This window comes from Aulonocara stuartgranti, assembly GCF_965226115.1.
Source record: "Aulonocara stuartgranti genome assembly, chromosome: 8".
Taxonomy (NCBI): domain Eukaryota; kingdom Metazoa; phylum Chordata; class Actinopteri; order Cichliformes; family Cichlidae; genus Aulonocara; species Aulonocara stuartgranti.
In genome coordinates this window covers 7,037,084-7,063,199 of record NC_138959.1, presented here as the reverse complement: position 1 = coordinate 7,063,199, position 26,116 = coordinate 7,037,084, and the positions used below count along the sequence as shown (strand labels likewise).

General features: G+C 40.0%; 1 protein-coding gene across 6 annotated transcripts in view; it reads right to left on the bottom strand.

Annotated features, from left to right (window-relative positions):
* The window catches only part of tanc2b (tetratricopeptide repeat, ankyrin repeat and coiled-coil containing 2b), a 184,689-nt gene that overhangs the window by 111,025 nt on the left and 47,548 nt on the right, over nt 1-26,116 (bottom strand). For 5 of the 6 annotated variants that reach the window (XM_082544448.1, XM_082544450.1, XM_082544451.1 and 2 more), the window contains one exon: nt 21,216-21,320. In XM_082544448.1, coding sequence (XP_082400574.1) covers nt 21,216-21,282 — 67 coding nt within the window. In that variant the 5' untranslated portion in view covers nt 21,283-21,320. Of the gene's footprint in view, nt 1-13,816; nt 13,835-21,215; nt 21,321-26,116 lie in introns of those variants that run through there. The other variant, XM_082544453.1, reaches the window with a different exon arrangement.

Sequence of the window (26,116 nt, the reverse complement as noted above, 5' to 3'; positions counted from 1 at the left end):
TTCAGTCCTATCCCAACAGTGCTGTTTTCGTCTCCTATCAGCTGGAATAGTTGATGTTCGCGACACTGAACAAAACCTCAGGAGGAATTTCATGAGGTCAGAGGTAAAAGTTTTAAGCAATTCAACTGCTAGCAATTACCCAAAAGCCGCATTAGTTGTCTGCCAAGTTATCACTGAAGTAGCAGCTAGTGGTTTCTTCTTCGGGCTGGTCCCCTTAGAGGTCACCACAGCAGACAATCTGCCTTCTTCTCACGCTATCCATAGCATTCCCTTCTGTTACACTAACCCTTTGTATGTCATGCATGAGCCTCCTCTGTGGCCTCTTTTCCCCATATTTAACATCCTTTTTCCAATATATCCACCATCCCTCCTCTGCACCATCTAAAATATAAGCCTTGCCTTTCTAATTCCATCTCCAACCGGAGTTGTCCGTCTCTCACTCCCAATGAAAATCCACCTCCAGCTTGGCTTCCTCTCTTTCTGTTGGTGCACCCTCTATAGCAGGTCTCACTACCATCTTGTAAACCTTGCCCTTCACTCTAGCTGCTATCATTCTGTCTCAAATCACTCCTGAAACTTGTCTCCACCCACTCCACCCTGACTGCACTCTTCTTCAATTCTTTATTGCATTCTCCATTGCTTTGGATGGTTGACTCCAGGTTTTTAAACTGATCTACCTTCACTACTTGTGCTACTTGCTACCTTTCAACCTGTCACTCACACAAACACTCTGTCTTGCTTCTACTGAGTTTCGTTTCTCTTCTCTCCAGAGCATCCCTCCACGTCTCTGGGCTCTCTTCCAGCTGCTCACTACAGATCACAATATCATCTGCAAAGATAGTCACAAAGTCTACGTTCACACTGCAGGTCTTAATGCTCAATTCCGATTTTTTGATCAAATCCAATTTTTTGTCTGCTTGTTCACACTACAAAATAAAATGTGACAGCAAACGCGCTCTAGTGTGAACCCTCAAAGGACCCGCATGCGGAAAAGAAGACGTCACACACAACGCGGTCTGTTTAGACCCAGACCAAACAGTATTGTTTGACTGATGGCCCTTAATATAAAGACTTTGGACTTTACGTTTCCCAATTTTGCTTGAAGTTATAGAGTTATTTTGTTATTTAAATATGGCCTAATAATTATCCTTATTGCTGTTTTAGAGAGGAGCGGTGCTTCAAAGGATAGTTGCAGATTTCTGTCAGAATCTGCAGATTATACAGTACAAATAAAATGCTCACATTTCTCCAACGTTGTCCTCACAACAGTTTCACTGGATGGCCAGCAAGCGTTCACGATGTGTTCTCGGGCGCTTCTCTGATAATTGGCGTCTGTCTTGTGTCAGTGACGTAAAAGACGGATTTAATGCGACATGACCATTCTAACACAGGTCGCTTTCTAAAACATCAGATATGTATCGGATTCAGCACCACATACGAAAGGGACCCAGGTCGGATTTGAAAATATCGGATTTGTGCTGTTCACACTGTCATACCATGATCCGATAAGAGTCGCATAGGATCAAAAAAAGTCGGATTTGATGCGCTTTCGCCTGCAGTGTGAACGTAGTCAAAGAGTCTCCTGCCTGACCATCAGCACTGCAAACAAGAAGGGGCTCAGAGCGGATCACTGATGCAATCCAACCCCAAGACTAGCAACTGGACAGAAACAGTGACACCCTACCTTAACAATTCTATTTGGTCAGCAATGAAAATATGGCAGAGTTACCAGAAGCACAGCACTAGGCGAGACAAGATTAATAGTAAGTCATCGTTGGGCTTTTGCACTACTTGCCCTGTATATACACCTTACAGTTATTACTGTATGTTTTGCTCTACATCAGCTAACTCAAAAAATGTCTTTTCAATGATTTCAATGATGTTTGTATTCTTCTAATCTTTTTTTAAAGTCCTAATTCTGTGATTTTCCTTCCCCCTAGGGCAGCGGTCCCAAACCCCTCGGCCACGGCCCGATACCGGTCCGTCAGTCGTTTGGTACCGGGCCGCGAGATTTGAGGCTCAGGTGTGAAATTAATGGTTTTCAGGCTTTTTATCATTAACTCAGTTTCCCTGGGTCTTTTCCCATGTGGAAATTGTGTGTCTTATTTTGAAAGAAATATTTACATGTTACCATAGCGACCAGAGAGTATTAAGGGGCAGAGAGGAGGATGTTACTCTCACTGTCGTTGGTGCATTTCAGGAGGACGCTGCTAATAAAGTTACACAATTACACAGTGAATTCGCATTTATTATTATATTTACAAAATACCACAGTTTTTGTCTTGGTCGTATCGTTTAATTTTGTTGTAATTACCCGCGACACCTTAAAGGCCAGTCCGTTAAAATAGCGTCTGACATTAAACCAATCCGTGGTGCAAAAAAGGTTGGGGACCGCTGCCCCTAGGGTACTGAAATAGGTATTGAGTACTGAGTAAGATCAAAACCGAGGTTGAAATTGTTCTCACAACTTATTTGATGCTCAGGTTTAGTTCTTTTTCTGGTTTATTTGCTGTGTATCCACATCTCTGAAAATTACTCAAAACCTTGTTATAATTAATAAATATTTAAAAGAAAAAAATATTCTTTCATCCTTTTTATATATATGAATATGGAAGACCCCCATACCTAAAGAGGAGTGGATGGAGAAGGATGAAAGAAAAATGGCAGAGAGAAGTGACATTATTGTAAGGGAACCAAACACCAAGCAGAGATATCTGCTGTTATTAATAAACCTGAAGACATAAAGGATGACAGATATGAGCTGAAACACCACACTGAATTCCCATTAAGACACAGTATGTTCTCTTTTTACAGCCACCTATCAGACACCTTGGCCTCTCCAGCGATTTCACTCTGTATTCATGTATCTATGAACAGCACACAGTCTCCCTCACACACACACACACACACACACACTGTCGCGGCTAAGGTGTGGCACGATGCCGGCAAGACACGGACTGCCATGGAAGCCTGGGTCAAGGTGACACCCTGCACAGCAGCCACAATAGAGCAAACAAATCAGTTTCAGAGTGGGTTTGACACATGCTGCCAACACCAGTCAAAAAACAGACACTCAATGCTGCTCTTAAATCACACACTTGAACCCTTCACCTCCCAAAGTACACATTGAGACACCTACACACTGGCTTCCTGAGATCAAGAGCTGCTCAGACTTGCACCGTGAAACAACAAAAACCTTGCGAAACAATTAACAAATCAGCCTTGATGAATAGTGGCTCTTACCAAAGCATGTTTCTACCGCTCCCCAAATTCAAAGTGGAATTCAGAAATCCCCACATTTATTCAATATAACCATCCGTCTCTTCCGATTCATCAGACTCACCTTTGTCAGTTGTTCCCCCGTCTGCCTAGGCAATAAAAATCCTGCACCATAGTAAGAGAGAGCTTAAACAAAAAAAAGAGAGAGAGAGGAGATAATAAAAGGCACAGTGAGGTGAAAAAAAATACAGGAAAGAAAGAAGGCAAAGAGAAGAGGACAAAAGATAGAGGGAGGGAATAAAAGGGAAAAGAGGGAGCGAGAGAGAGGTAAAGAACAGCCCAGACAGGCAGAGAGCTCTCCACAATGTGATGCGAGCGCCAGGTGTCAGCACGCATACACTCACTGAGGCGCGCATGCACACGCTCACACATTCGCATACCCACGAACACAAGCAGACAGGCAACTCTCTCTCACTCTCATGCTCTCCTCTCCTCCTCCTCTTCCTCCTGCTCCTCCTCTTCTCGCTTTCTGGCAGCGATAACTCTCCCCCATCCTCCTTCTCTCTCTTATTCAGCCGCGGTAAAATGACTTAACTCTTAAAAAACCAGTCATTTTCAAAACTAACCTTTTCTATTCAGCTCAGTCATTAATTATTATCAGATTCACTTTAAAGGGTACTAACTGTATGCCTACTTGAACTATTATTTTTGTCTAATAAGAGGCAGAACACACAAGCTGCCTTTTGTGGGTCCATTAAGTCTGAGAATTATCTGATTCTATCTGCCACGACTGCACCAGAATATTGATTACCAAGTCGCCTGTCTTTGTGTAGGTGATAACGAGTTGGCGTACACTAGCCGCAACCAAGCAGCAACCTTTAAAACTGAAAACTGATGCTGATACATTAGTGTCAAAACTGCAGTTCCCCAAATGACCACTTGAGGCAAACTCCAAACAACCCTCATAGCTTCCAATTAGGGCTGCTCAATTAATCGAATTTTAATCACGATTACGATCTGGGCTTTCAACGATCATTAAAAATGACTGAGCCGATTATTAGCCCCTCCCTCATTTATCCGCGACACCTTAAAGGCCGGTGAAAATATTGTCGGGCATAAACCAGTCCGTGGCGCAAAAAAGGTTGAGACCGCTGATTAAGAGGACCCGAGGGAAGCTCGGAAAGCTAAGCAGAAGTTATTTGGAGAGTGACTGAAAAGAGAGGTAAAAAAAAAAAAAACTTCAGTGGTGTTGCACACTATTTTATATTATTTTTTAAAGTCATTATTCAATACATTGTTATTGTTAACCCTTTAAAGCCGGTCAGAGCAGCACGCTCTGTTTTGTGTAACTATTTTTAAATCCCTGTAGAACCTGAACCGTGTAAGCTAGCGCAATAATTTGTTTTGCATATGAAACTTACATCTTATGCCATCAGCTTGTCCTCGGTCACGGTTTCCTTCCACATAAATTGCATAAAAAGCGCTTGCAGGAACAAAAACATAATATTCCAGAAACACGCTTTGCCGATCCGATCAGCTGTTCGTAACACTTCGCACATTGAAACAGACGTCACCGCTAACTATCACATGTCCGCCATTTCCTGCCCGAAACCGGAAGTGATGTCATTTTCGCGGGAAATGTAGTTTTTTTTACTTGTAGGCCTTAAAAGCCTATACTGGTCATGTTTGACTTTTCTGAATAGTTGCTGGGATGCTTAGAACTCGAATTGCACTGCTGGAAATAGTTTATTTTGATGCACCTGCTGTTTTCTTTGCAAATTTGCATCATAGGATTGTTTTTGTTTTTCCTGCAGTATATAAAAATTGCTGTATCTCCAAAATAAAACTATGAAGACACTGAATAAATTTCCTGTTGTTGTAAACTATTTTTTGCAACTTTTTTGTATTTAAAGTTTTGAGGGATAAACCTCTTAAATTTCTCCAAGTAGAAATATATGTTAAAAAACAAAAACAAATACAATTTTCAATTTTTTTGTAGTTTATTGCACTTTTTTGCAATTAATGTAGTTACTATGGACTTAATGCATACATATTATTAAAATATGGGCTATAACAGTTGTATAGCAACTTGAAATGCTCCCACAAATGGCACTACAACATGTAAAAAAATAATATAAGCTCTGGCGGACTTGGTTCTATAGTAGGTCTTAAAGGGTTAAATAAATATCGTCAAATAATCGAGATCTCAATTTCAGTGAAAATAATCGTGATTATCATTTTTGCCATAATCGAGCAGCCCTACTTCCAATGTTAAACTGTATGGTGTCTGTAGCCATTTTCACCCTTTGTGACAACTACAGGAGGTACATTTTACTATAAAACATCATTTTGGGGGTGTAGCTGCTTTGAGTGACAGATACGGTCCATTTAAGTAATGTATTACAAAATACTCTCCGGAGAAAGTAATTCGTTACACTACTCGTTGCATTACTTCTTTGCTTCCCAATAATGAGTTAAAAGCATGATGCTGAACTTTTCACATGCCTGCAGATTTCCACATGTTCATCAAAGTTGATGAAAAGCAGTCAACACAACACTTTACAGGAACATCCTAACCATAGCATGGCGGTGCAGTGGTTAGCAAAAGAGAAATTCATTCCTTTGTGATTCTAAAGTGGCCTTAGGTGTGAACCCTTGTGTATTTGTATTAGCCCTGAGATGCTGGTGACTTTTCCAGGGCGTATCCCCCTTCTTGCCATATGACAGCTGGAGTAAGCTCTAACCCCAACCCAAACCTCAGCTGGTACTGAGGTATCCACTCTCAGGGTCTAGGGATGAATTGCTGCCAGCTACGTGTTAGCATCATAGATAGATTTTTGTGCCAATTCTGTCCGTCTCTCACATGAAGAGGTCAAGCACATGAAAAGGCAGGTCTGGCTTTTCTGTGTCTACTCATAATGCAGATAACTGAAAAAATTAATTTCCTGCAGAAAATGTGATTATAATTTGATATTGAATGTAATAGTTAAATAATAAAAAATGTATTTAAATTATTAATAGATTAAAAGTAAATTAAAAAATTACCCAATTCGGTTTTTAAGCCTGTTTATCCCCCCCTAACTAATGCACCTAGCAGGCAAAGCTAGCAAGCTACTGTTAGCATTAGCTGACAATCCCAGGGGTTTATGCTTTCATCCATCACCATCACTTTTTAATTAAATATCAAAAGAGGCTAAGACCCTAGTAATGAAACCCAAGGCTTCAAAACCACAGCACAAAAAGCAGTAAGTGACATCATGGAGCTGCGTCCATCTTTAATATACAGTCTATGGGTTTAGCACTGATTTTTGGGGAGTGAAAACAGCTGGAAACAATACTATGAAAGCTGTGAGAACTGACAACAGTAAATCTGAAGGTGTTAAAAAATGAGCTGAAGGGAAAGGAGCTGCAGCGTCAGTCAATTTTTAGTGTTAATATTAATATAACATTTTGGTAATCACATTATTTGATCTTGTTCACATGGAAATGGGATTTAAATAGAATAAAGTTCTGATGATCTTTTGTAAGCATCTTTTCTATCATGGGTGGCAGAAAAACATGCCTACACAAAATAATTCAATTATTTAAGGTTTTTCACAAATGTGAAATACTTTTCTCACATTTTTAGTTACACAGCTAGTGAAGGTGGAAAAACAGGATGGGATGTATCCATTTTTAAAATTCCTTTCAGTGGCATCTTACAAAAGCAACAAGAGAAAACTGAAAGGTGGGAGGCTTATGCTCCACTATCTAGTACATGTGTTTTCTCCCAAATCCATATGTGATACATCGGTTCTCAAATTGCTTCTTCGATTTCTATTATTTTAGTCGCACAGAAGAGACTTTTTCTAGACTACATGCACTTCCTTTGTAGACAGGCGCAGCATGGATATAGGTGATGTCTTAAAAGCTCCAGTATTACAGAGATACAATACAGCAGAGCGCTCAATACCCATCAGGGAGGTACAGCTGAAAGATGCCTTTGTGAAAATTCTTAACATTTTCTTGTGTATTGAGGCATAGCAGGAGCTTCTAGATAATAGTATTCACTCCAGCCTGCTCTTTTTTTCTGTACCGTTTCATGAATTTGAGTGTATATATAGACACAAATGCTATTTTCTCTGCTGATTAGGTTATGTTTAAATTCCCTTTTTTGTTCCACTGAATATTCTGGAAACTTGTTACTAGATTTTAAAGATATCCAGTAAATATAATCAATAAGCTGTCATGGCTTTTGTCAGTAAAATAGATTTGACACAAATGCAGACTCAACATACAAGGCAGGAATGGATTTCATGGGATTTACTGACTGCTGCAAAAATAATAAAGCCTAAAACTCTAACTGGTCACAGCAGATCACTACTTCCTGTTAATGGGGCGTTCTTCCTTCCTACCATTGCGAAGCGTATTACATTGTCTTTCTCTTTCAATATAAAGCATCTTCAGGGGATTTATTGGGAATAAGTGCTGTGTAAATAAAACTGAATTAAACTGAAATATAGGCAGGAATTTGAGTTAGCAAGCAAACAAAATTGATAAGCTTAGAGAGACAAAGAGGCTCCATTATGCTAAGCTCTGTCTCTATACATTTTTTCTTTGCCTCTACTAGAGCATCTGTGCATAAGCCATAAGCCATCTTTTATACTGGGCCCCTTCCCTTCTTCTCTTTCATACAATTTTCTTCTAATTGGCTGCCCCTCACAGAGAAAAGGTTTGCACTGCAGGTGGGAGGGGCTGCAACATGCACAGCTGTGTGCCTGAGATGACCATATTAGGACTACCCACCTTCATCAACATCAACAGAACAGGAGAAACCGTTAGAAACAGGGCATTTAGAGCAATCGGACACCTGAGCTTTTGGCTCAGTAGGATTATCTGCACATATGCTACGCTAACTAATTCATTTTTAACCAATCCTTATTATGAGCATCCACCACTGGAACTGAGGGGAACAAAAATAATATATATACACTACATAAAATGTTATGTGGTAAGCCTTGTTTGATGTTTATTTCATTTTCTGATAGCAGGAGGGGAGAAAAAGGGAAAAAAATGCAGTTCATGAGTGAACTAAGGATGTTTTGGATTTCTGTTATATGCCCTCATCATTATGCTACTGGGGCTCCCCATGCATAGCCCAGCAGAGGCAGGGATACAAGTGCTTTTAGAGTGCTTTCAAGCTTTTATTTATTTTCCTCATTCATTTTTTAATCAAAAGTGTCAGCTGCCTTTTATTCCTTTGTATTCCTTGTTTCTTGCACAACAGTAACATTAAATTAAAAACAATACATTTCAATATTATAGTACAAATTGTGGTTGCAATTCTGTTGATTAGACAATTTAAAAGAATGATTTTATAAAAAAACAAAACAAAAAAAAACTGTGCATTGTTAGACTAACTGATTTAAAAAAAATAGTTATTACAGTTATGGCAGTTGCTGTCCTAAATTATCCAGTCAAAGACATTAACTACATCCATTTCAGTGGCACCATATTATTTGCCCAATATAGATTTTTTACTTTTATGCTCATGATTCCCTCAAAATTGTTCTTCTTACTCCTTTAACATACTCAAGTAAATTAAGCTATTAATCCAAACATAGCTAATATGGTGCATAAATGATCTTGCCACATTTACATCCCTGTTGGTTTCCCTGAGCATAAAGCGTCTGACACAACTCCTTGTTTGACTTTTTTTAGGAAGGATACCAGCTGCTAAATGTCAGTTACTCCACAGCCACTTATATGTCCCCTTAAACAAGCTATGAACATGAACACATGAGGTAAGAGAAACGACACTGATCCAGATTCAGAATAATGTCGCCAATGGAAAGACGGGCCACCTGCTCTAATATTACAATATACCATCATTATTTAGTTTTTTTCTTGGTTAAACAGGTTTCTACTGTGTACGTCTACAAAGGGGGAAAAAAAGAGCAAAAGGCCATACAGGGATAGCAGGAAAATGAAAAAAAAAAAGCCCGAGGAAAGGGAAGAGAAATGCACGCATCCATTTACTGATATTGACGTTGTGATCAGAGACGGAGGAGAGGTTAGACCCACGCATTATGCTGCCCACTCCCTACTGATCTGAAATATACAGCTTCCCTTACAAAAGAGCTACATGAGAGAGAGGCACAGCCAGTCTCTTGTGCTTGTCTCCATTTAAATGTCACTGTACTGCAGCACAGCATGTGATTTTACTCAAAATAGCCAGAGAACGGCCGTCGGAACTGACAATGTCATCGTGAGGAGTTCAAGACCCTGCGGAGGACAGTCCGCCACATAACATACTGGTTTCAACCACACATCAGGCCTTTAATATAGATTCATGAAGGCAATCAAGCCAGACCTGCTGAGTGTGGAAGCCAGACTGGTGGCTTGACAATCAGATGCATGATTCATGCCATCTTTTACACATCAGAGAGTACTAAAGTAAAAAGCCATAAGAGGATGTGCTTCACTATTGCGACGATGGTGATACAAAGGGAACAATGTGGAGTTGAGTACCATTGGCAACAGTGAGTATTGCCTGTTATAGCACAGAATCCACTTCACTGTATTGTGTGTGTGTTTTGTTTTATTTCAGCAGTTAGCAATAGCAATAACTGTCTTTATAGCTTATTCTAAAGGAGTATGTGGTGAAAGACAAAAAAAACAAAAACAGATTTCTCACTGTAGATGTTTGGATGTGTCACAGTAGGAACAGAATGGATTTTATTGACAATATCTGTGCTCCATAGGTAGCAGATAACCAGATTTCCAAGTAAATTTGATGCATTGTAATCCAATATAATGAAAAAAGTGGCAACAATGACACCTCCATTGTGACAGTTATCATTACAAGGGAAGAGGACATAAAAAGTTAAGTAATTAAAGCTAATTAAAGCCATCAAAGCCTGGCTAGTTCCTTCCTGTGATGAAGGACGTGCTCCTGGTGCCTGCATGGGTTTTCTCCCACTGTCCAGATGTCCTGCATCTTAGGCTTGAAATGTTGGTGATTCAAACCTGGCCATGGATGAGAGATGGATAAAGTGCTTTAAATGTACAGAAAAAAAGGACTGTATGTGTATAAATCTCTCTTGTACTCTAAAGCACTTTAAGTGATCTGTAAGACTGGAAAGTGCTCTGTAAATGGCAGTTCACTGTCCACACGCAGCCCGACATGATGACTGGCTCTCACAGGAGACAACCAAGTAGAATTTGCTGCAATAGAAAATTACTTTGATACAGAAAGAATAACAGTTAAAAGATGAGTCCTGTGTGAAAATGAAAAGGAGACCTTTTATATGCTCTTGTTTTGAGCAGTTATCTATCCCACATAGTGATATGACCCTTGAAAGCTCACCCAACATCCACTTTTTGAAGTTTTCTCCAGTGAAGTGTCAAGAAAGACCAATCGTTCAGGTAACCAATGCTTGTTTCTGTCACGCCACATCACACGTAACATGGTGCAATTTTGCTATTTAAACTGTAACACAACATATGAGAATGTTCATTATGAAGAAAACTAAGGTCAACAATGAAATTTTGGCTTTAGATTTTGGGTTTAACCAGAGATAGACTCAAAAATGAATGCATGTTTCAGCCGTGAACATTTCATGTGTACATCTGTCGTACATTTGATCAGATTGAACCGATGTCATGACATGACTCCCACTATATAAGAGGTTTCAGGGTGTAACATTCTTGAGCCTAAAGGACGCAAAGGTCGTCACTCAGCGAAGGCGTATGGGTGGCTGTGACGAGGGCTTTATGTGCATCAAGAGGCTCTGCTGAACCATAATGACGAGCCAATAAGTGCCTCCCACACTCCACAAGACAGGAGAGCGGCACGAATGACACTTCGGGCACATAGTCTCTTACCGCCCCGCGCCCTCTCAACAGTCCATCTACAAGTCTGAATTGTCTTTGACCTTCAGCACACTTTCATTTTGCTGCAGCTTTGTTACCATGGCATCAGTCAGGAGGCCACAGGTGCCTGATGAGGTGGGCAGCTTCGGGGCGGCTAAACGCCCACCTGATCAACACTGGTTGTATCGTCACAGACGCCACTGGAGGAGCAGCTTCTCCTGTTTTCTTTGTTGTTTAAGGAAGAACGTTCACGTCACGTAACCTTTGCAGACCAGTTCCATAGTGAGTACTCTAACAGATGATAGAGATGATAATGAGATTTCTAGAAAGAAGAGGAAAAGTTGAGGAAAGATGACTCAAGCACTGATAAAGAAACCCAATTATGCACGTGCATATATCTACTTTTAGATGGCATCTCACAGTTAGAACAGACTGTGCAGTCAATACTGCATGAAGGCACCTAAGAATGTCAACTGCTGAAAGAAGAAACTTAAATGACATGTTGCAGAGAAGCTCAAGCAGATTGTAGACATCAGACTATTTGTTCTCTGTAACCAAAGGTCAAAGCTTCTCGCAACAGCTGTGCACCGTATTGATTCACATATTCATTGTCTGCTTCACCAGCTACAGTCTGTGCTTACACAGCATGTTAATGTTCACATTTAAAGAGAATTAAGACATGCAGAGTTTAGCCAGAGAGCAGCAGAATTAAACAAAAGCAAAATAAATAGAAAAATCTGCAGCTGATTAATCAGTCCAGTCATTTTTGAATGCAAAAAGTCCATTTAGCCCTTAGTCAAGTGCCTTGAACATGGATTCTACATAAAGGCCACCAGATGGCGATAGCTGTGATTCCAAACTATCTATCTGGAACAGCTAGCCACAGGAAAATAGCCAATTTCCTGTGGAATCTATGGGTTCAATCACTCGTTTCAAATCACACTAAGTTTAATTAAGTATTTTGTACAACTTGCTCATACTCTCTTTCATAATGGATAATTACCCATTGGCTAACAACTTGTCATTGACAAGTCGTTAGCCAATGAGCAAGCGGTTTCAAAATTAGACTTTAGAGATTTTTTTGGTTTTTTTTTTAACTTTGATGATTAGCAGTAGCTATGAGGACCAACTACTTGTTACAAAAGTGCTTAGCTTCATTCCTTGGGAACATTGTCATAAACAAAATGCTATTTAAAGGCAGATCAGCTGTTTTTATTTTTTTTAAGGCTTTTGTATTCCAGTGTTTGTGATTTTCTGTTAATGATTAGTAGTTATTACTAGTAATCTTTATCGGCTGCTAAAGATTACTAGTAGAAGAAAAGCACTGACAACACTTAGGAGTGAGCTTAAATGTCAAATCCTCTGTACTTTTGTTGTCCACTGTTTTTCTTTAATATATATTTTAGGCTCATGCTGGACAGAGCATCGAAGGTGGAGAGAGAAAGATGAGGGAATGACCTGAAAATAAACGAAACCTTATATTTAAAAATACATTATTATGCTGTTAAAGAATCAGGGGAAGTGTCTTTTGTTTTTTAATCATTAAAAACCAACTTTCAATACATGAAAAATGCTACACGCTATATCTTTAACTATTGTAATTTTCACAAATATCACCAGAACTGAAGACAAAAACATATTACATAACCACAGAAGCCGTGACATTTCACAATCTGCTGTGAATGGGGAAAACGAAGGTCTACATACGGTATCCCTCTGCAGGTGGACCGTGTTCACACATGTTAACAGAACGTGGTTCACTGAAATCCCTCCATTCATGTTTCCCTGGGTTCATTAATACAGGAAGGAAGGGGACATTCTGCGGAGCAGTAGGTGCCAATCTGTCGCTCTGTGGAGATCAGCCAGAATCAGCTCATGTTAGGCTGCCACTGCCCTTCCTGTCGCCTCTTACATCTACCCGATAATATTCTACATTGTGGAATGATTTATTTCTACCCAGCCAGTGCAGTCACTAATGTTTACTGGATATTCCATAGCTTGCTCTGCATGTAAGTAGCAATATATATGTAAATATGCAACATCTGCATATGCATTTATTTCCAGTGCATTTATTAGATTTCAAAATACACCAACTACTCGGCAGATAAAATCTGAATTACAGCAAACAGAAAAAATGTAGTAAATAATGGATGAAATGGTGATGAATGGTTCACTATCCAGTATGGATATAGCAGTTGTTCTTTTATCAACAATATTAGATTATTTCCAAGGCTATTCCATAATATCCCATCTTATATTTGTCAAGATCTTTAAGTTTATTCACAGAAATGCCAGCTAGGAGCTGCGCAAATGAACCAGAAGCTCATAAGAATTTGGTATGTATCTTTTCAACCAGGAAATCTCAATTGGGGTAATTAAAGTTTATAATCAATGGGCAGAGGAACACATGGGGACAAAATCATAGCATCAATTAAAACCGTACCATCAATGTCACAGTTTAACGTGGCCCGAAAGCATGGTGGTTTTAGACTATTTTTTACCATATTCATGTAGAAAATTGGTGAATAAAAAGCCAACTTAGTAAGTCGTGCAATTATTGAAAACGTCTACTTTTATCATGGAGGTTTCTATTAATTCAGATCAACCATCTGCACTTATTTATAGATATTAAAAAGTGTGCACAATATAGTCTAAAATGCTTTAAACTAACCTACATGGGATATTTTAAAAAAAAGTCAAAGCTAGGACAGAACGTCCGTCATTTCAGACATTTAAGACTTACCCAGTGCAGGCGTGGTTGTTATCGGCTGCTAAAGACTGGCAATAACTGCATTTACACCGCATTAGGCCGGGCTGTGGTGTCACTCCTTGCTTGTGCCGTAGAGCTCAAAGCATGTTTGCTGATCTGATGATCTCTAATTAGATTTCTCAACCACTGTGGAAAATGAGCCATCAATTAGAATGCTGTAATTAGGGGGACTGATTTGATTCCTGTCAAGCACCTGCTGCCTTCAGACTTGTCGAGTTAGTGGAACTGGAGGGAAACATGGCAGCATTTGTGCCATTCGTACTGTAAACAAAAAAGTGACTAAGTCTGTATCCATTTTCAAGAAGTAAGTATTTTTTTCGATTCTCTTCAATAACAGCTTACTTCATTTATTCTCTGTAAAGCAAAAAACAAAAAAGTATAATAATAACAGGTTGGCAAGAGTTTCCGACGAGACTGTCTTCTCCAATTTACAGAGGTTAGTTAGAATCAGTCAAGCGAGATGTAGAACCATCAATCTTGAAGGTGCCTCAGTGCACAATGCAAATGGACAGCGCTGTGGATGCACAAACCAAAAACAGTATACTGTACACGGACCTCTGTGGTTCAATCAAACTCCAGTGTAGTTACCTGATTAATCTGGTCTAATTGGGCCAGTATGGCAGCTGTCAATCAAATTACAATGTGGAGTACACAGGTGGATGATGGGTGTTTCCAAAGCAGATTCTGCTATGGTTCAGTTGTGTTTGTGTGAAAGCACAGCACCTCAGCTGCAAGCCTTCTCAAGGGAAAGACAGTTTTAAAGTCGCAATTTAAAATTTAAACTATCATAAAATCCTATGAAAGGATCCTTTTTTGATGTAGAAACAATGTCTTGTTTTATTTACATGATACTATTTGTTAGCTATGGTTTGGTATGAGTTCTGCAATTCTGCCCGATGAGCCAAAAAATAAAAATAAGTCAGTAAAGACATGAATCAGTTCTAATTTAGCAGAGAGGACAAGAGAGAAAAGAGGGTGAAAAGTAGGGGAGTAATATTTACAAATGGTCATGAGGTACATTCAGTTGTGAATTTTAGAGAAGACAAATAGTGTAGCATAACTTGCTGCCAGACTTTGAAGTTTAATTTTCCCACGTGAATCTAGTGACGATGAAAATTCAAGGTGACACCAATAAAACCAGCCTTTCAGTGAGCTGTCAGTCCGTATGACTTCATGCTTAAAGCTCTTGGTGAGCCTGCCTGTGTGAACATGAACTAGATTACAGCTAAAAAGGGGGAAAAAAATTTAATTTGCCCTTTGTTTGGACCACAATAATGGAGCCACAATGTAACCTGAGCAAAAGAATTAAAATGTGTCACATTAGCTACTGTACTATGTGTTTGAAGAGGCTCTATTATCCATCCATCAATACGATTCCTTAACCACTTCTCCTGAATTGAATAAGTGGTTAAGAAATTGGATTGCTGGAGGTCTGCAGCTTATCCCAGCTGTCACAGGAGGTGAGGCGGGGTACACCCTGAACAGGTTGCTGGTCTATCACAAGGTTAAAAGCCCGTCCTTGGTCCAAAGGGATCCATTATGCTTTTCCTTATTTTCTGTGATATGCACTGTTTTCAGTTACAACTTTCTAGTACTAGGTTGGACCCCCTTTTGCCCTTAGAGCTTCCTTAATTCCTTCTTAAATAGATTCAACAAGGTGCTGGAAACATTTCTCAGAGAGGCCTTGAGTACAGTGAACTCACTGTCATGTTCAAGACACCAGTTTGAGGTGATTTGAGCTTTGTGATATGGCTGGAAGCAGCCATCAAAAGATTGGACCTAAAGGGATGGACAAGATCAGCAACCATACTCGGGTAGGCTGTGATGTTCACTTGGTATTAAGAGGCCCAAACTGTGGCAATAAAATATCTACCAGCTCCACCCTGAACCGTTGATGCAAGGCAGGATGGAGCCATGCTTTTAAGTTGTTTACACCAATTTCTGATCTTATCGTCCAAATATCACAAGAGAAACTGAAAATCAGACCAAAAATACAAATATGGAGGTAGAAGTGAGCATAATGGATCCATTTAGCTTTATTTATTTATATATATATATATATATATATATATATATATATATATATATATATATATATATATATATATATATATAAAAACACCCAGCACGCCCCTGCGGGCGGTTTATCCTTCAAGCTCGGGTCCTCTACCAGAGGCCTGGGAGCTTGAGGGTCCTGCGCAGTATCTTAGCTGTTCCCAGGACTGCGCTCTTCTGGACAGAGATTTCCGATGTTGTTCCCGGGATCTGCTGGAGCCACTCGCCTAGCTTGGGAGTCACCGCACCTAGTGCTCCGATTACCACGGGGACCACCGTTACCTTCACCCTCCACATCCTCTCGAGCTCTTCTCTGAGCCCTTGGTATTTCTCCAGCTTCTCGTGTTCCTTCTTCCTGATATTGCTGTCATTCGGAACCGCTACATCGATCACTACGGCCGCCTTCTTCTGTTTGTCTACCACCACTATGTCCGGTTGGTTAGCCACCACCATTTTGTCCGTCTGTATCTGGAAGTCCCACAGGATCTTAGCTCGGTCATTCTCCACCACCCTTGGGGGCATCTCCCATTTTGACCTCGGGACTTCCAGGTTGTACTCAGCACAGATGTTCCTGTACACTATGCCGGCCACTTGGTTATGGCGTTCCATGTATGCCTTGCCTGCTAGCATCTTGCACCCTGCTGTTATGTGCTGGATTGTCTCTGGGGCATCTTTACACAGCCTGCACCTGGGGTCTTGCCTGGTGTGATAGACCCCAGCCTCTATGGATCTTGTGCTCAGAGCTTGTTCTTGTGCTGCCATGATTAGTGCCTCTGTGCTGTCTTTCAGTCCAGCTTTGTCCAGCCACTGGTAGGATTTCTGGATATCAGCCACCTCCTCTATCTGCCGGTGGTACATACCGTGCAGGGGCCTGTCCTTCCATGATGGTTCCTCGTCTCCCTCCTCTTTCTTGGGTTTCTGCTGCCTGAGGTATTCACTGAGCACTCGGTCAGTTGGGGCCATCTTCCCAATGTATTCTTGGATGTTCCTTGTCTCATCCTGGACTGTGGTGCTGACACTCACCAGTCCCCGGCCCCCTTCCTTCCGCTTATCGTACAGCCTCAGGGTGCTGGACTTGGTCTATATATATATATATATATATATATATATATATATATATATATATATATATATATATATATTTTTTTTTTTTTTTTTTTTTAATTTAACCATATGGCTACCATTTTCAGGTAAATATAAGATAAATATTTTGATGAAAATGTATCCAGTATTAACTCTGATAGCAGAAAGCATGAGCAACTACATTTGCCATACCACGCTCCAGCCCATCTTCTCAACACTCATTAGTCATGCAACAGCTCCCTGTCCAGGCACCCAAACCTTTTAACCCCAGTTCTCATTTTCTAATCAGCCAGTGCCATAAACTGTAATTGCAATGTCAGGCTGTTGACTTTGTTTCAAGTGTAGACTCACTTCTCCACCCCTTCTCGATGGGGGCAAGAAGAGGAAGGCAGTCAAAATCTTACAAAACAAAAATCAAACAAACTCCTCCACATGCCTCCCTTTTGAGTTCATATGCCAGCTAGAAACTCTAAAAGGAACAACGTAAGAGGCAAAGATCACGAGGGGATATTTTCCATCTCGTTCACTTTTTGGCTTTCAAGGCGGGTGCACTTGTACATGAAACAGCCGCTGGCTACAGTAACAGTGGGCCGCTGTGTCACAAAGAAAGCCTTATATACACACAGTGTATGCAGTCTGTTCAGTGTCTTAATGAAAACCCTAGTATCTGATTTCTAAACAGTGCTGCCGCCGTAACTCCGAGACATTTGTCCTTTTTGTTTAAAAAGCCTGAATCTCGGGGTGTGAGCTTATGTGTGCTCAAGTGAACATTCGCTTCAGATCTTGAATGGCATCTGATTAACCGCAGAGAGGTTGGACCGAGAAGAATGAGCTGGAAAACTGATTCAACCATTTATGTGATAGTGTCTGAGGACAAAACAGGCAAACACAATGTTGTTTCCCTGACAGATAATGCCCCATTCCCCGAGTGTGTCACGATACAGATTTGTGAAATTCAGCCTCATCGCAATCAGAGCAGCTTATCTGTGTTATTCAATTTAAAAACTGCCATTCATCAGCTTAATAACTTGGGGCTCAAACTATTTCTGCAGTGAAGATCAAGGGACAGTGGGCTCATGTGTTGCCTTCAGATTAACGGGTCTATTCCCCCTTCGGAGCTCTGGCATTCCTGAAGATAGACGCCGCGTTGAAACCGTATCAAACACAGAGGACGAGCATCTTATTTCACAATCTTCCATCTGAAACGAGACTAATTTCAGCAGGAAGCGCATCCACACAATACAAGTTTTAAGCGCTCCCTGTCTGTCGTAGGCAGATAAGGGTGTTACCACCTCTCCTTATGTCCTTGAAAGTTATGTAGCAGCTTAAAACATTTAAATTATGTGTTAAAATAAATTATTCAAGCAGCAGCGGCGTCAGTGCAGACACCTGTATATTAGAGGATGTGCATACGTGCTATAAAATGTAGGAAGTTTCAGAGTACAGATGTTGCCATTGAAGAGACTATACGAAGTGCACCGCACTGCATTGCTGGGAGGAGAAGATTCCCTGCAAAGCGAGAGCAACTGATATCAAAACACTGGAGGGTACTTCAGTGATGCACAGCTGCTTGATCTCCTCTCAACCTAACACATAAACACACGGAAAGCAAAGCAGAGAGGAGGTATGTTTTTCAACTACTTGAACCTTGAAGCCTTGCGGAGAAGAAAATTGATAGCCACTTTGACATCATCCATTAGTTTGTGAAGTCCTGTTTTGAGACCCCAGTTTTGGCATTTTGGTTGTTGTCATCTTGGTTTTCTGAAACCAGATGCAAAAAGTGAGGTTGATTTGACAGACTAACTGAAGACACCGTGTTCATAAGTTAGCAACTTATCAAAGAAAGCTTGGACCCACTACATGGCTTATTTTCTTCCTTGTGGGGCCACAATTTGCAAGGCGAACTTCATGTTGTATTCACTGTGACTTGAAACTATTGACTGAAACTATGTACTTATCCGAAGCATCTACTGAGGTCAGAGGTCAAATGAGCCTAATGATAGCTTCAGAAAAACTGGAGGCTTCACTTTTCAGACTACAAAGTCAAATCAGTTTTTCTTTTTATATACAACATATGGAAAGGCTTCCCAATAGGAATCACTGAATCAGCAGGTACAAAAGTCAAATCAGAGTAACTGTGCACAATCAATAGTCAAAGCTATCCCAAGCTATGACAGTTAGAATTATTGAGTGTTGCACAGACTCCTGCACTTGCAACGTTTCAATAGTTGACCTTTAACAGGCAGACAGTGTTTTTAATTTCTCACTTTATTTATGACATGAATTAAAACCACATTTGGTGTTTATACGTTTTACCGTATGTAAACTGTTTACCGTGAGTGTAAGATTACAGCCATTGCTTATATGACACTTCTCTTTGTGTATATATATTTATTTGGCAAATAGTTAATGACAGTGTGTGGGAGTCTGTTTGCAATGCTGGATATGTTTGACCCTTTTATAAGCACTTGTCTTATGAAACAATTAGATGATGTGCTTTTTGAAAAAAAAAAAATAAATTTCTTCTTTCAAATTTAGAGTCTGGAATCCAAAGAAGTGTTCTCGCCATGGCAACTAATGCAAATGTCTACAGAATAGCAGACAAATTACTCATGACCTTTGAGAATCAAATTTAAGACTTTTTAATGCCTCATAAGACTCCTCAAGACTCAGAGATGCCCTGTGCACGATACAAACACCCCACCATGCATTATACAGCAATGCTGATGCATGACAATAGCAAAATAGAAAAATCACAACTTCCTGCAAATTACGCAAACTGCCAAAAGTGGGTGAGAAGTGGGAGGCTCTGCAGGAAGTGATGCACTTGGCCCAGAAGTAACACTGTGTCAGTTTTACAGCTCTGACAGTACAGCACAGGAAACAATCTTTACACACAAGGGTTTTTATTCGTTGGATGAAGGATAGCACACACCACCTGTTGTTAAACAACCTCCCCAGCGACAAAACAATGGTGAAACCTACACTTTCAAAAAATCAAACAAAAAATATAAAGGGCAACTCAACTGGTGCCAAGAGAGCCGACTGAGTTCAAGGTTGAAGCAACATATTATGGCTGTGCAAAGCTAAACAACCGAGGCCAGCTCAGAAATCCCCTGTTGTGAATGTATAATAGAAACAAAGCTCTTCACGGTGCAGCACGGCATGACCAAAAGCACGCTTCAACTGACGGCAGGAGGTTAAGCTATTCGAGGAGCAGAAGAACACTGCTGTGGTTTGTATGAACACCGCTGTGCAAAACTCTTGATCTCTTGAATGTTAGATGCATCAATTGTTATACATTAATCCAATACTATCAGACGGGTAAATTATCAGTCCAAAACTGGCAAAGGATTCCCAACATAGAGTCATAAACAAGTGGAACAAGGCAGAGTTCAGCAACAGATGGTAAGAACCCCACAAAGCCCTGGGCCTGCTTTCACAAAGACAGTTTAAACTGGTATGAAGGATTAGATCTTGATCTACCGCAAGGCTAACTTAGCCTGAACAAGTGACACCTACACTGACCAATAAATTGACTTCTACAGGACTGAAGTATATTTGCAACCACATGCCCACATTCAAAGTAACACAGCTTTAAGGCTTTTCCATGTTAGCTTCACTTTTCAGACCTTGCTGGTAGCATCCTGTAAGCTGCAACATTAAATCATTAGCCACCTAGCTACTGCTCTAACAGAAAGCAGGACATTTCTTTCTAATCACTTATTACACCTCGGTACCATTTTTCAGTATCTGTGTTTCTCCTCTTATTTTATTCAAACATTTTCTGCTAACCAGAATTCAGAGGATAAAGTGCTTTTTCTAAAGGATTCATTCAGAGATTATGAAGTCTGATTAGTTATTTTATGTAATTAGTAGTCAGAATCCATCTTTGTGAAACTGGCCACAGTTCCGTACGTCAGTCAGGCGTGTCTCTGGGATTACGTGGACGGAAGAAACCAAGAAAGCCTAAATCCACAGAAGAACAGTGGCCAGTTCTGCAGGTTGCTTAGAAGGACCTACATGCTCACTACCTTAAAAACGACAGTATTATTTTTGAAATCTGAAAACATTTGATAGATTTTGATCAGCAACAAGTTCAAAATATGTTTCATCCTCTGAACTCGCATGTGCTCGCTTCCTAAAAATACACAGACAGAGCTAGCCAACACCTTCTGTGTGTTGACAGGCAGATGCGTCATTGTTTGTGGCTGGCATCACAAGACAGACTCACCACTGCTGCGACTCTTGCGATTTGCCTTCCCCCCCGTCAGCAGCATCTTCAAGCTGTTTCTAAACATGACTGCAGCAGATGCCCTGGACTCGACTACAGAAGAATCTGTTGGAGAAAGAAAAGACAGAAGATAAATATTAATATTTCCAAGGGCACTTCAAGCACCACCAGCTGTATTCCGTAAGATACAACTGATGTTTAGGTTTGCTTAGGAGAATCTTATTTGACAGACAGTCAGAGAGTGACATGTAACAAGTGCTCTATTTGACCAGAATTTAAAAGAGGGGCTGAAAATTCGGAGCATTTGCAACTACGACTAACAGGATCTGACTTTTTTTTTTAAGGGCTTGAACAGTTAAAAACATTATCATGGCTATCAAAGCAGAACCACAGAGCTACATTCTCAAAGCAGGAGAGAATAAAGAACCTTCAAAAACATTAATGGGGATTAATGAGAGAAGATTGAAGCTGGGGAAATCCCATTCATGTATACCCAATCTTATCTATGTCATCAAGTGCTAGATCAAATGCTTCAAAGCAATTAGGGAAGAATAGAAGGAAGCACCACGGGTTTCACTATACTTCCTAAAAAGCGAAAAAATGCTTTTATTGTTTTTCATTCATAAACTATGGACAACATGACTATGAGATAAAGCCTGCAGAGTGAGACGTGGCTAGAGGGAAGCAACCAAAAAAAAAAAGACGAGCCTTAAGGTTTACAGTATTTTGTAGGACAGGAACATTAATAAAGATCAAGTATATATATATATGGGTACAGTACTTAAGATTACAGATGGTGGAAATTATGTATTAAAAAGACTGTCCTTCCATAAATAACAGCCTCATAAGCTACATGTGCAAACTTCAAACTTCATTAAGCCTTCATAGAAAGTACGACATGAAAAACTGAAGTTATTTATACACTTGTCTTATAGCTTGTGTTACAGGCCACTTATAAAAGCACTTCTACACCTCTTCACCACCGACCCTTCAAATTTCAAACCAAAAGTTATGGTTCTTTTTACTAATGAACCCTCTATAAACAACAACAAAAATAGGTAAAAATATCTATCAGATGTACCGGTTCCGTTCTGAGAGACAAAGGACCATTAGGGTTGGTCAAGTTAGAGGATTCCTTTGTATTTCAGATGATGAAAGATGAGGACATCTGTATTAAACCATAACATTCATTCATTTTAAAACTACAGCTTGCTCTAGCCAACTAATCCCCCACCCCCTACACCTCCTTCCACCCCCTTCACGGGCTCACGTATCTCTGCTGTGAGTCCTGATAGTAAAAAGCATGGCAGCAGATGTTCTCCATTAGATGGGAGTGACTCAGCAAAGCCCCACACACAGGCTCCAGCTGAGAAGCCGGCTTTCGACCCAAACAACAACAAAAAAAAAAAAAAGAGAAAGAAAGAAAAAAATACCTCAAAGACGAGGACATGGAAAAGCTCTCAAAAAGCCCTCCTCCTTCCCCCAGTGCTGCTTAAGCAATGTTTTTCACAATCCCCCAATGACCTTGAGAGGAGGTCTAAATGTTTCCAGAATCATAATACTGCTAACAAATATAAGGAACACTGGGGAAACAACAAAGATTGCAAGGCAACACACAACAGAGTAGTTTAAAAAGTATGAAACGACGACGATGTTGAGTCCCACAGCAAACCCAGATTTCGATTATTTCACTTTGATTTCGTCAAATGTACCAGACTGGCTTTCTGTAGTCTGAAGCCGTATGTCTCAACAAGATTGAAACGCCGTGGCAGGTGCCAATTTTGAGTTTAGCTCAAGTGCAGAGGGGGGGGGAGAGAAAATAGACTGAAAAAGAAGTTGATCTAAACAACTGGAGGGAGCTGCCAGAATCAGACCATGCCCAACTTCAAATCACTTTAGATGGCTCCAGCTGGGTTTGTTTACTGTTTCAAATACCATAAGTGGTGACTGTCTAATCATTTTTCAGCACTCGGACTTTTTCTATATGTGCGATTATTATTTTTGTCCCTTGGACACCTTCTGAGCGAGTTTGGCTGGGTTTGCTCGCAGATGACTAAATAAATGAGTGTCTTTCTTGCTCATAAGTGGATACCAAGAGAAGTCCAGATATCAGCTGCAGTGACAGAGGAGCCTGATGTCTGATAAGATTGTGATCGTTACACCTAGCAGGGGGATAGATAAAAAGCTTTAGTCACATCAAAAGCAGCCGTGTTGGTTCAAGGTGACTGAGGAGAGATACGTAATATAAATAGCTACATTTTAGTTTACCTGAATGAATAATCCAGGTTTCTACTATCCACACCGATTTAAATCATCAACATCAAGTAGAACTTGCACATTATTTATCCTATGACACTTTGAAATCTGACTCATTTCCCAGGAAATGCAAATGAGAAGACATAGTTTAAATAAACAAACCAGCAACAAGGAGTGATTTTTATCATGCAGAACCATGCAAAGTCCCCCTATGGTCATTAGCATAAATCACATGCTCTCAAGAGATGTACAGAGAGCGGTAAGGTGGCCACAAGTCAGATCTATAGGGATGCACGATCATTTCTAGCTTGTGCAGGGTCATCTAAGCAACTCTCTTCAGCAACAATTACTCAAGCGCAGCATAAAATATGAGCGGTGTTTAAACTGGCTCGATGTTTAGCTGTAAATAAGAGCCACATGTTAGAAGTCACAAGCGCGCTCTGACTGAAACAGACTGATCAAAACAAGATGCAAAGACGTGGATTCATTTACCCTGTATGTTGCCAAAATGTTGCTGATTTCATATGAAAGTTAAAGCCTGCTTGAATGATGTCATTTGCAAATTAAATTATCCATGATATCATCGAGTCATATTTGCATTCTGCTAAATCTCACATCTGTTATCTCCTACTCTGCGCTCATATATACTGCAGTTGACTGCAATCAGAGAAAAATATACTTGGCCAAACGTGGCTCTCATCAGCAGAAACGTCTGCATCATTTCTAGCCTACTGCTCTTCACAGCTTAAATGCCGACTGTATGACCCCACCATTTGATATAAACAGCATACACAGGTTAGAGATAAGTGTTATATGACTTCAGTAATATTTACATGTATAATTATCACTCAGCGAGAAGGTTAGTTCACATGTACACCTCATTTACGTCAATATCAGCTGCCAACTGAATGAGCTGCCTAGTGTGGAAAAGCAAGACCTCACAGCCACTGGGCAAAACTTGGATCTCTCTTCCCCAAAAAGTACCAAAAGTTTGACCTAAAACTCTCTCTCTCTCCCCCCCCCAAATTAGGATAAAAATGGGTAAATAAAGTTGGCAATAGTGAGGAGAACTTTCAGGACTTTCTGCAGATCCTCAAATAAGCATCTTTCTTGCAAGTACCAACATACGTAGAGAAATCGAGATATCACCTGCAGTGACAGAGGATCTTGATGTCTGATAAGCTTGTGCATCCAATAACACAGCTGACAGCAGTTACCACTCCAGTCGTCTCCCCAGTCAATCACAGTGTCAGTAAATATCTGTATCCTCTGCCCAGGGTGTGATCGAGGCCAACAAAATGTGATTCATGACATTTTTAATATTTTATCTTTTTTTGTATACTTGGATCTGCCACTGCTCATAAAAACAGCCTCTTACTGTTGATAAATGCAAATATATCCGACCTCATTTACCAAGCACTGAAGTGTCTCCCAGTCAGTGTGTGACAAGTTCCTCGGAATAAATAATAAGCCATAAAATGAATGATTCAAGGAAAGGCCTCCTTTTTATTTTTGCCCAGATGATGCATTTGCTCACTTCTCATGAGCTTGGTATTACCACCTGATGTGGTTATATGGATAACTGACTAACTGCAAGTTAGCAGATGCTACAGGCAAATGTATCCTCAAAGAATGTAACATGTCTAACACTATTTGTAATAATTATACAGCGCTGTGAAACGTTTTTGCCCCCTTCCTGATTTCTTTCTCTCTTTTTTTGCATATTTGTTACATTTACATGTTTCAAATCAAAGAAATTAGAGTAAATACAAAATACTGTTTTTAATAATGATTTTAATTATTAAGGAAAAAAAGCCAAACCTACTTGATCTTATGTGAAAAATTAAAGTAAACATAATAACTAGTTGTGCCACCCTTTGGAACAAGATGGAAGAATTTTGGTCGACTATCTTTTGCAGAATTGTTTGAATGAGCCACATTAGAGGACTGTCAAGCCCGATTAGCCCATTTAAGGTCACGCTAAAGCATCTAAATCTGAGTAAAGTCCACACTTTGACTAGGTCAATCCAAAACCTTTGTTTTGTTTGTTGCTTTACTTTAGCCATTCAGAGGTGGGCTTGCTGGTGTGTTTCCAATCATAACTCAAGCGAGGTTGAGCTTCAAGGTAGGACATTTCCCTTTAAGATTTACAGAGCAGAATTCATGGTTTCAGTAATTACAGCGAGTCGTCCAGGACTTTTCAGTCTACAGAATATTTAATAATAGTATAATAGTCTTGTGAATCACCAAGTTATTTGTTTTGGTAAACGTGAGATGAGCCTTTGTGATTTTTTAGGTGAGCAGTGGTTTTCACTTTGAAGCACTTTCATGGATACAATTATTTCCCAGTCTATTTCTTACTGAATCACAAACACTTACATTAACGGAGGTAAATGAAACTTGCGGTTCGTCAAATGATGTTCTGGGTTCTTTTGTGACCTCCTGGATGAGTCGTTCATTTTGGTAGGTTGGTCATTCTTAGGAACATTCACGACTGTTTCCGTTTTTCCTCATTTGTGGATAATGGCTCTCACCATGGTTTGCTGGAGTCCCAAAAGCTTTATAGCCCTTTGTAGTCTCAGTGACTTTGTTTCTTATCTACTCTTGAGTTTCCTTAGATTGTACCATGATGTGTTACTTTTGAG